The 12,182-nt window shown below is 48.8% G+C and overlaps 1 protein-coding gene across 1 annotated transcript in view; it reads left to right on the top strand.

The window, feature by feature from the left end:
* The window catches only part of CNTN4 (contactin 4), a 250,257-nt gene that overhangs the window by 42,393 nt on the left and 195,682 nt on the right, over positions 1 to 12,182 (top strand). Inside the window, exon 5 of the mRNA XM_006909198.1 lies at positions 2,744 to 2,798. Within this exon, the coding sequence (XP_006909260.1) occupies positions 2,744 to 2,798 (55 nt within the window). The remainder of the gene's footprint in view (positions 1 to 2,743; positions 2,799 to 12,182) is intronic.

Here is a 12,182-nt window from a genome sequence, read left to right as displayed (position 1 = left end):
TCCAAGGACCCGTAGTCAGGACGGCGATGTTATCCGCACGGCCCACCCGGCTGGCTGAGGCTTCATAGCCACACCTCTCGCTCTAGGCACCGTGTGTCAATTTCATATGATAGTTTTGTTCCCCGCTTATGAATTTTGATAAGATAATGACACACGTGTTCGGGAAAGGAAAACAGAGCATTAAAGAAAGCGGGTCTCCATTTTAAAGAGCCGTGGTTCTGCTCCTCGGGCCAACGCCGTGTGGCTTTCGTCACCTCACGGTCTGTTTAAGAACCACTTTCCACGGCCAGTCCCCTCCATCCGGACACCGAGATGGGTTTGGGACCCTGGCAGAGGTGAGATGTCACTCCTGCCCGCAGAGAACTTTTCATCTCCACTGACAACGTTTCGATTCTGGTCTCAGATCATTCACTTCTCTCATTCAGCTTGATTGAGATACAACTGAGTCCACGCGCACCACGCGTCGACCTGCTACACTTACATGCTGCGAAATCATCGCTGCTGTGGCCTGAGCTGACACCTCCGTCACGTCTGTGGTCACCACGTCTTTTCTGTGGTGAGAACATTTAGGACCTACTCTCCGAGCAACTTGCCGGCTGTGATACAGTGTCGTTACTCGTCACCACCACGTGTCCATGTGTCTATCGGGTGACCAGCCGGGAGTTTATTCCCTCTGACCACTGCCTCCACAGGCCCCCCACCGCCCAGCCCCGGCAGCTGCCACTGTCCTCTGTTTAAATTCCACTTATAAATGATGCTATAGAGTATTTGTCTTTCTCTGTCTGACTTATTTCACTTAGCGTAATGCCATCAAGTTCCATCCATGTTGTCGCAAATGTCAACGTGTCTTTCCTTCTAATGATTGAATAATATTCCATTATGTACATTCATACGTATATATACACATATGTATGTGTGTGTTCTTTACTCATTTATCTGTTGACAAACACTTAGGAGATGATAATAGGATCCCAGAGAGACACATGCAGCCTTATGTTCACTGCAGCATTATTCATACTAGCCAGATAGGGAAACAAATCATTTACTTATTAGAGGTTTAACTTTGAACGCATCTCTTAACTCTTCTGAATTTCAGTGTCTTCTGTACAGTGCAGTCGATACTTAATGCCATCCCTGATGACTTCAGAGACATTTTGATGGTCAGATAAGTTATAATGAGTAAAAATCTGGGGTTTTTTTTTACTTGTTAAAAATAAGTGCTATACAAATGCGCAGAGACAGTCAGTAGGATGGCAGTTGTCAGAGGCCAGGGGCTTGGGGAGTTGGTGTTCAGTGGGGACAGAGTTTCATTTTACAGGATGGATACAGTGATGGAGGTGGATGGTGGGGACGGCTATGCCACGTTATCAAAGTATTTGCCACTGTGACACTGTGTACTGTAAAATAAGGAGGGGCATTTCGTGTTATATCTATTTTACCACAAAAAAATGGGGCAAAATACGCACACCCAAGGAGTCCACGGTGAAGGAGTGTGTTTATTGGGACATACGAGTTCGGATGCCTTAGGACGTTAAGACCATCGAAATTCAAGAAAGTTCAACAAAAATAAAGCGGTTTAATTTTTTTAAGTAGAAATAGGACACATGCCATCATTGGTCTAGTTGCTGTTACTGCTGTCATTGCTATATATCTGATAGTTTTATTGTTGATGTTATTGCTAAATCATCATCATCATCATCGTCGTCATCGTCATTATCGTTGTCTTCATAATCATAAGTTTACCTAGAGCATGGCCTGAGGAAATAAAGCTTCTAGCCTCACCGACATCTCAACCCTGCATAAGAAACCAAATGTGACATTTATCGAGGACTTATCTAGCTTCCAGCCTGGAGCTAGATACACAGGGATGATCTCTGAAGTTTATCCGTAACCCCAGAATCGGGGCTCTCAGCATCTTTGTGGTTGTTCACGGACAGCGCAAACCAGTGAAAAGGCTGTCACCCCACAAGCTCCCCCCTGCTGAGGTGGAAAAAGGCCTTTCCGTCTCTGCTCTCACACTGTAAACAAGTGTCCCTTTTGCAGTCTACTTAGTGCCTGCTTTTTACATCTTTGTGTGCTTTGCGATTTTGCTGTTTACGGCGGCCCAGAGTGTGACACTGGAGTGTGTGTCTGTAAGTGTGACTGGAGTGTGTGTCTGTAAGCGCCAGGAGCCTGTGCCGTGCCTGATGGAGAAAACGCGTGTGTGGCATAAGATGCGTTTGGGCGTGAGTTAGTGCATCTCCATTATGTATTAAATAAGGCGCGTTTCAACAGAAGCACACCTCACACAAGGTTATGGGCTGAGCGGCTGATGAAAATGTCATGAGCAGAGCCAGCCCCTCAGGAACCTGTCCCCGCTTTTCCCCAGGAAGACAGTTCAAGTGTTGATTCAGTGTTGGCAGCAACCACACAGAACGTCAGCACCGCCCCCGACGAGAGTGGACCGGTGACGCCCAGCATCGTTCCCAGCAGGAAAGCCGTGAGGGAGCGGCAGACCCTGGAGGGGAGAATGACCTCAGGAGTGACACTGTGAAGAGGGAAAGGTGGCGGCCCGTGCTCCGAAGCGCAGGCCACGGCTGCAGCTGGCTAGGAGCTTGTCCGCGTGCGAAGCAGAGCACAGTCTCAGGGCTGGCATCACGCCGGTCCCGATGCCTCGCCCGGTCTGAACGTCAGCCTGCAGCAGAGGACGCGGGGCCGAGGCGGGGGTGGACAGGGACCGGGTCACGGTGCTGACGCACATCAGAACCAGGTCCAGGTGTCTCATCCGCATCCGCCTGGGGCCGTGGTCTGGGGCCGTCGTCTGAGCCTGTGGACCGTGGATTGGATGCGTCGCCCCAGCCGAACGCTCCTCCCGGCGATGCCCATAGTGCTGTCCGGCCCCGCGGCATGGGTGACGCCTGTGCTCCGTGCAGTGGCTCGTGCGACCCAGATCACATGCGCGGTGAGGTCAGGAGCCACGCTTGCTTGACCTCCACACTCTCCCCAGCATCTGCCACCCGGCGAAGGACAGAGGGGTGAGGGAGGGAGCTTGGCCTGCGAGGCATGGTGTGGACAGAGGCTTGTGTCGCCCACGGTCACCTGTTCACATCCTAACCAGCAACGCCACGGCGTAGGAGGCGGGGCCTTTGGGAGGCCAGGAGGTCACCGGGGGGAGCCCCGAGAGTGGGTTGGCGCCCTGAGAAGAAGAGACGCGGGGGCGTCCCCCACCCCTCCCCACTGCGTGAGGACACGAGCCCAAGGCCGCCTCCCCCGCGCCCGCTCCGCCGGCGCCTGTCACAGCGTCTCGGCCTCCAGACTACGAGGAGCGCGCGGGTCCTGCCGAGGCCTCCCAGGCTCCGGCTCGTTTGATGTCACCACCAGAACAGGTGGGGTCCCCAGCTCCGACACCTCTGGCCACGCAGGGTTCTGGGGCGGAGAACGGTGACCCTGGCTCGCGTGGCCCGTGGGCTGTCACAGCGCTCGCGTAGGGGCTGTCCGCCTCTGGGAAATCGGTCTGTATTTGGGGTGTCCGTCGTTTCTCTCGTCTCTTCCGTTATGTAGGAGTTTGCTGTGGTTTTTGCCAGGCAGCCATTTTAAACGTTTAGATGGAAGATGAAAATATTAGTTTCCTCAGGTGTTACTTGAACTAAGGTGACTTCAACTTCAGTTACAAATCAGAAAGCGCAAAACTCAATCGAGACGGCGTGTCGCTTGGCGTGACCGTGGCCCTCGGCCTTCTCAACGGGCTGGGTGGGCGCCAAGTGCCGCATCCCAGAGGGAGGCTGGGTCATCGCTCCGCGTCTGGGTCATCGCTCCGCGTCTGGAAGCCGGGCGGGTGGGAAGACGATTCCGCTTTCCTATCATCTTTCTCTTTTGCAGTTTCGGTGCCAACGTTCCGTCTGTTTCCGTAACTTATTCTTCTACAGCGCGTGTCACCATCGGACACACCGCGTGTGATTTGTCTATTGTGTTTGTGGTCGTTTCGCCCACTTCCACCTCCTGGAGGGGAGATTATTCGTTGTGCTTTGTTCTGTGTCGCGGTGCGGTACCTTCAGTGCCTAAGCAGCAGCTGGCACGCAGTGGGGACTCAGAGTCGGCATGCCGTAGGTACTGCTGAATCCCTACTGTTTGTCCTCGACCTTGGGGCGCACCTGAAAGCAAGAGGCTTCAGTGATGACGTTTCCCAGAACTGGCCGGTTCACCAGACTGGGTCTCCAGCTTCTCTGTGAAAACGAGAAGGGTGAGACACAGCCCCCACTGCAGAGTCTGAACAGGCGATGAATAAACACGTCGTTTGCATGCGTGTCAGATGATTTATTTTCAAAACTGTAATTAAATGAGATAAAAATATATGGTTGAAGTTGCCGAAGCGACTTAAATTCAACGTAAATAACAGCTGCTCTTCATCTGGGAATTTCATCTATAGACAGAACTTTTTTTTATATGCCCTTAAAAAATTGTAACGAGCATGCTGCTAATTTGATGTCCAGTGTCCCAGAATCAGGATTAAGGGGAAGGGGCACTCCACCTGCATCTCCCGGGTCTCACTGAAGAGCAGGAAGTGAGAAACTGCGCAGTGCCTTCGAGGACACACCCGTGGCTCTCAAATACTTGGCAAGTTCTCTGCGGGAGTGGGGCTTAGGCCAGCACCCCGGCAAGCTGAGCAAAAGACGAGGACCGAGAAGGCCAGGGAGGAAGCGACTGCCATGTTTCTTTCTGTCAAAACCGTAAAGATCCTCAGTCTGTCAAGGTATAGAATTCTCCCAGCGGGTGAAGAAGAGACCGTCGTATTGGTGTGTCGCTGGCCGCCTGCACGTAGCAGGGCCGTGCAGTTTGCAACATGTCGTGTCATGTTTTAATTCCCCGGGGCAGGGTTCCAGGCCGGGAGGCTGTTTCTTTCGCCAGACAGTGAATCGGTTTCAGGCGCTGATGATGTTCCCGTCCACTTGTATCTCTAAGCGTTCACTCTGCGGCAGGGTAGCTGCTACAGTGCCCTTGGAAAGAGACCTTTTCCCGAAGTCACCTTCCGGAGCACCCCAGGCACGGAGCACACCAAGGGCCTTCGCAGGCCAGATGCTGGGACAATGCACGCCACGTGGACAGATCCGAGGAAGTGCCCACCACTGCCCCAGGGTGCGAAACGGGAGGGGCAGCAGGGCTCGACAATGCTCATCAAGCGTCCGACATGTATCAGACACTGTCTGGGGCGCCATGCCACAGCCCGGAAACTGGAAAGATTACAGCCCATTTTCAACCTCTGTTGTTTTGTTTGTTGTTGTTGTTGTTTTGTGGGGGGGTGGGAGAGAAAGGACAATAAGCCAAATAGCATAAAAATAAACAAAGTAATTGCAGAGGCTGATAATGATTGCTGTAAAGGACAGAATAAAAAGGCGATGTGACAGAGAGTGAGTAGGGCCGGTGGCGGCCTGCGTTAGACGGACAATCAGGGAAGGCTACTTGGAGGAGGTGGCATTTGAGGTGCGTCATGAAGAATGAGTATGATGAGCAAAAGATGGGTAAAGAGCATTCCGCACAAAGGAAACTGAGTGTGATGGTCCTGACACAGGGTTGGCCTCGGGGTATGTGACTGACGGAAACATGGTTTTCGCAGTGTAAGTGAGTGACAGGGAGAGCAGCAGGCACGAGGCTGGGATGGGGCAGGGACCGGGTCCCAGCGCAGTGGAGCGTCTGTGTCTTATTCTAAACTTTACGAGGCCAAACGCCTTTCAGAAAACTGTTTCGCTTTGTGTTATAAAGTAGCCAAAGCTAGAGAATGCGGCTGCCTAACCCCTAACACACCTAAGCCGGGCTGAGATGCAGAAAGAGACGCGTCCTCATAGAGAAAACGTGGGTTAAACGGCCTTAGTTTCAGGGCCTCCGCCTCCACCGAACGCCAGCGTTGTTAGTGATCCCCGTCACACCAGTCGCAGTAACCGCGTGAGAGAGACAGGTGCACACTCTTACGGAACACGCGGAAACGCGAGAGTTTTAAACCGAGGTCTCCTTTGGCTTCTTAAAGAGCGTGGAGACCCCGATGAAACGAGGAAAAACACTAACATGAGAAATAAAAGCCGTTTGGGAAGCCATACAGCTACAGAGGAAACTCAGCAGAGCGGCTTTTTTTTTTTTTTTTCCTCATATAGTCAAGAAAATAGTAGCAGGATGAAAACTGTGAGTCTCCAATAGTCAGACACTCAACACGCATGGTTTTCTTCCCGCCGTTTAATTCCATGGAGAATAGAAGCAAAGTACGTGGACTCCGGGTCAGGAAGACCCGGATCCCAAGGCCTGTGATGTTGGATGTCGATTTTTTTTCTTTCTATGTGATGGAATCAGGAACAATTCTTACCTCATAGAGTTGTCGTGAGGGTTAAGTTCATGAATACTCGGAAAGTGAGGAATGGTGTTCTTTGCGCAAGCTAGCTGAGGCTGGCCTTACCTTTCTCCCAAGGTGATTAGACTTCCAAGGCGGCCCACAGCAGCGTCCTCGCCAGGGAACAGAGCTGGTGCTGCTTTACGTTCCTGCCTGGGCTTCGTCACTGGACAGAGGAAGCGGCAGTGTGGAGGAGAACCCCGCCCCCACCCCCGCTTTGCTGAACGCAGGATTGCCGGCCGCAGGCGGATCTCTCTCTGGCAGTCCACGCGCACCTGTCCTCATCCTATTGTTTCCTTTTCCCTTTTCAGCGCTTCTTAAAAAAAAAAAAAAAAAGAATCGTGAGAAACATCTGTGATGAAACATCAAATTTCGGAGGTTTTTTTTTTTTAAGTCAGCAATCCCTTCTTGAGCTTGCTCAGCCCTACTTGACTTTCCCATTGTTTCACGGATTACATTTTTGCTTGTTTGTTTCTTTTTCGGTTATTCGAAAATCACATTCGAAGGCTTATTTACTTGTTCAGAGGAGGAAATCTGATTAAATTAATATGCTTTTCACTGTAAATGACTAATAGCAAGTTAGCGTATTCGCAGCCGTTCGGGGTTTTAAAATGGTGTTTCTGTAATTCCAGAGTAATCTCAACACTGTAGTATTTATCTGGTGTGATTAAAGAGGGTGAGGAAAAAAATCCAGCCATTCGAAGGGAGGACACGGGGAGGTTGGGATCAGCACCTGGGACAGCTCCCAGGTTCTTCCTCTCCGCTTCGGCATAAGGATTTTCTGAGGATTTTCAGTGACGCCCGTAGCAGAGGCATCAGGGGCTATGAAAGAACAAGGTCAAAAGTCATTTCTAGGACTGAGCCATGTGTGAGTTAAGTGTGCATTAACTTAGGGACATCACTAAGGCTCTTTGTTTTGCGAGGATCTCCAAGAAAGAATGTGTTTCAATGTCAGACCACCGGCCAGGATCAGATTCTGGTCCCTTACTTTAGACTGCCAACAAATTGGGGTATTTAATGTCAGATCTTTAGCATGCTCATAGGTTTTTGCTTTGTTTTGTTTGATTTAGTTGTGCGAGAGAATGGCCGACACCAATACTTGGAACAAAAGAGAAACTCAAAGAATATTTGCTGAAAAAAGGGATAAACAAATAGAAAAATTAGTGACATAAGGAATAACAAGATACTGACAAGAATATCTAACTTGATTTTATGTTTATATACATGCGATTCTTTTCATTTTTCATTTATATTCTTTTTCTATCTGGTATACAGTAGAAAGTTCTAAAACTTGAAGCTCGAGTAAATTTCTATAATCAGTAAATAATGTAACATTTCATCTTTTATTCCTGTTTTAAAATAATGTATTCGTATACTTTTTAAAAGACAAACATCTGGTTTTACTATTTTATGAAAATGATATTTCCCAGCTTTACATTAAAAAGTAACGTAAGCACTCTCAGACCATGTTATTATAGGAAGAAGTTCTTAAGGAGAATTATCTGAACCCAGTACACATATCTTAATTGCAAGTCATTTAAAAAATACAGCCATGCACGGCAAGGGACAAGGCGTCTGGCTCACTTCAGCGCCTGTCTAGACTTGAAAACACAATTAAGTCTAGCAAAAGAAGATGGAGCTCAAGTCTCGTCAGCCTTTTTTGCCGCCATACTCTAGTATTACTGTATCTCATAGAAGTTGGGACTCACCAGCTTCCCCCGTGAGTCCCTCTCTGTAGACTCTCCTTTGATGCTCAGAAATGACCATCACAGTGCTGACATGTAGAGACCGTGGACCAGGCAGGGTGGTAAGCGCTGGGCGCTCACGATCTTAGTCTCAGAAGAGCCCTACGGGATGGGAATTATGGCTCCAATATTACAGTTGAAGAACTTGAAGGTCCAAGAGATGAGGTCACTCGCCCCCATCAACGGCCAGAGAGCCAGGCCACCGAGTCTGCGTTCAGGTCCTCGGATGCCGGCGCTAAGGTGGAGACCTGCTATGGGTCGCCCCCCTGCCAGACACGCATAGGGCACCCAGCCAACTACACCAGCCTCACCGACACATTCTTCCTTCTTCCTGTGTGGAAAGAGGGTCAGAAACGCGGCTCTGCAACTCATAGTGTCTACAGACTTATTTCCCGTGTGAGTCTCTGGAATCTGAGAGACCGTGGCCACACGCATCCACGCTCAGGGAGCAAGTGGAAAGTCAAAACGGCATGTTAGGTACACTGCGTGATACTCGGTTTTAAAGTTGTGCTCCCCAAGAAAACCCGTTTTCTTCTGGTAAGCGGGGTGATCGTCATGAGGATCGGTTTATGACAAACGTATCGCTTGCTCGTTTTTTTTTCCCAAGCGGATGTCGACATCCTTATCGTTGCTTCTTTCAAAGCTGGAGGGAGCGACGACCAAGGAGCCGGTGCTGGCGAGTCCTTGCTCGGAGGCCGCCCTGGAAAACTAGCGGAATCCAGGTCTTCGAGCGTCAGGGAAAAAACGAATTGGTTTTTAATTACAGTAAATAATATATTAGCCACCTGGTTTATCTTGTCATTTTTCCTGTTTTCTTTCCTTCTGCTTTTCTGCGGATTCTCAACCAACCACCGTGTGTGTTATGTTCTCGTTAACCTTTCCCGGCCATTTCAAAGCTAAACTTCTTACCCTCTTCCCTGGGTGCTCCCACCCCATAAATGGTTTCAGCTCTTCCTGGTCATACGTGTGATGGGCGGTCCCTTAATTATGGCCTAAATGAACTACTCTTTCATTTACTGTTGTTACTTCTCCAAAAATATCTTGAACCCTCACGATTTTGTTTCCTCTAGACTGCATCCAGGCGCGTATTGTAGGCTCCTTCTTCCTCGGCTCCGAACACTTAATAACTTTCCAGACAGGAAATATGCGATTTTCCCCCTCACGCTCCGATTTTCTCTGCAGTCTGAATCCAAACGCGTTCCTCTGTGAAGGGGCTGTTTGGTTATTTATCACATACTGCAGCTCGACGACCTCTGTGCGCTTTCGCCCCCTTGGGAATTACGCTGCCACGCCATGTCCCCTATGCCCTCAATAAGCTACACATTCCAAGTATGAGAGTGTATTTTCCAATCTCGTTTGAAAATAAAACGCTGACATTCCATTCCATGGGAGAATAAAAGACAGTTATTTTCACAGAAAGATATGACGGGGAAGCACATGTGCCACAAAATTGTGTGTTCCTTAGCACGTGATCACTGGGGGGAAACATGCACATAAAAGGCCGATGAATGTAATCAACACCAAAAAGTATAGCCACTTCCTTTTTTTCAGTCTACAAATCACCTGCCAAGGAACCATATGCAAAGCTGGAGAAACAAGCTGTTTCGAGAAACCTCGGTACCCAGATATTAATTCCCATCATACATATACATCATTTATTCGACCATATCTTTAGTCTCCACTGCACAGAGCCGAAGGGAATGTGGCCCAGATGTAATTGTTCAGCTTCCTGTCTGACGGTGCAGCCGTCTGCCTCTAAATAGAGCTGTCGTTGACTGTTTTCTCCTCGTCTGACCTCATCCTTTGCTCCTCGTGTTTAAAATCTCCGCATTGAGTGCTCGACCACAAGGAAAAGCAAAGGGATAGAGGATTCGGAATCGAATGTGCCAGCTCGTCGCATTGCGCCTCGAAATGAGGATTCTTTTCCATATTCACTGAAGAGCGTTAAATTCACTGAAACAAATATTTTTTTTCTGCCGTGAAGAGGTCGAGTGAGAAGTCCGAATGCTTTTTTTCCGCTGGCTTCACTAAACCAGTGGGGAGGCAGTCCTTGAGGGCTGTAGGAGCAGGGGCTTCGCGGAGAGACCGATGGCAGTTTGTATTCTTCTGGCCACTCCCTGGGTGTGAGGGGGAGGCGCTGAACCTCTTTGAGCCTCCAGTGTGTCACCTGCGAACTGGGAATCTACGCCGTAACAGAATTGAATGAGATCTACGTGAAGAGTACCTGGCACATGGTGTGACCTCAATGCATCCTGCAGGTAGAAGCTGTGATTGCCGTGAGCGACAGAGCATTATCTATAACGTATTCCATCCCGTCATGCCTGTTGCCACCAACGTTGCTTAGTACCAAGACTTTGGAGGTAAAATGACTCTAAATAAAGCAACATACGAGAATATTGCTGGGGAAAGCCTGGCCATGAGCGTACAAGCTTCAGCAAAATACCCATTCACACTCATGGTCCTTGAATTTGTAAAATTATTATGCTGCTAGCAATTAGCCTCTGGGTGGATAGTTACGTCTGGAAGGACCGATTCTGGACACCGATTTCCTTAACCGTGTGCGTGCGTGCGTGTGGCATCCTTGGGTTAGCGTCTATAGCTCTCTCTAGAGCACACCATCATATGGAACCCCTTTTTTTAAGTGGAACACCCCTGGATGCCAGCGTTCCTCAGTGGGCAGAACAAACACGTACTGAGCACCGAGCTAGCACGAAAAGCCTCGCGCTTTCCAAATATTATCTCATTCAATCTCTCAGCATTGTTCTTGTTTTAAAGCACATTTCTTCTCATTTATGAGAACAGGAAGCCTTGCCGAAGGTCAACGATGCAACTAATACACGGCAGAGATGATTTTCAAACAGATCTATCCAAAGGCAGCCTCTCCCTTCACTGTAGGGTCTACCATCTGGAATATACTGCGATTAACTGCTAAGCAATATGTCTAAATATTTTCTCAAATACCAGATTACTGTAATTTATTCTGACTGCCTGCATCTTGTACAACGGCATGGATTCAAAAACTGAGAAGGAAGAAATAGGAATCCAGTTTTTTTAAGTTCGGTAGGACAGTTGATATCCTTCCAGATATTTCTCATTCTTTCCCATTTCTTACTGTACTTTTTCTAGTAAGAACTGGGGTGGATTTTGCCTAGATAAGACTTGATCTGTTATCTATCAGCTCCTAATTTTTCATGCAGCTCTGGAGATTGGATGGGATGTCTGTACTAAAACAGATGACTTATTCTAAGAACCTGTATGCAGAAGTGACAATTTGGACTTATTCAGCGTCACGTTTAGGGATAATGGTTTACATGATTAGTGCCATAATGAAGTGTTAAAAATCTCTGGTTTAATCTTCTTTGAGGGCTTCTCAAACCGTCTCCTTAAAGAGAAGAAAAAATTCTGTTCTAGCCTCACTGCGTGCTCACTGAATAAAAAGAAGTTATTCTGTCAGGAATGTGATTCGGATCACAGCCACGCTGTCCTGTGCTGACTGTGGGCGGGCCCTCCAGGTGCCCCTCTCTGCCCCTCCACGCTCGTGGTCTCTGGGTTCCTAGGGTTAGGCATCCCCTGCCAGTCCTGCCCACTGGACTCTTGAGTCTTGACGGGCAGAAGCTGTGTTCTCACATTGTATCCTGAGCTGGCGACCAGATGACGTTTAAGGAGATTTTTATATATCTTTAATTGATGAAACACTAATGTATGAGCTTACCATATGTGTGCGTATAGATTTCTTTCTTATCCTGAACTGCCCCTAAATGCAAACGTTCCATTCCATAGCTGCAGGCAGGCTGCCCGGGTTTGCCTCCCCAGCCCTGCACTCACCAGTGCGGCCCCTGACAGGTGTCTCAGAGCCTGTCTTTTTCCAGTCTGTAAAATGGGGACATTAATCATACTTCACTCATGTAATCGTGGTCAGGATCGCTCGAGGCGGTCATCGTGAAATACTAACCAAAGCGGCCTGCATGGATGAAAGAGCCGGTAACGGTGACCGCAGTCCCCCGTGACAGCGAGGTGACTCACAACCGCACAGAACACGTGTGACTGCAATAATCCTCAAGTGCAATAGGAGAGTACTAAACCAA

The sequence above is a fragment of the Pteropus alecto genome, unplaced genomic scaffold (assembly GCF_000325575.1).
Source record: "Pteropus alecto unplaced genomic scaffold, ASM32557v1 scaffold53, whole genome shotgun sequence".
Lineage (NCBI taxonomy): Eukaryota > Metazoa > Chordata > Mammalia > Chiroptera > Pteropodidae > Pteropus > Pteropus alecto.
Note: the sequence above shows the minus strand (reverse complement) of the source record. Positions and strands in the feature narration are given on the sequence as shown.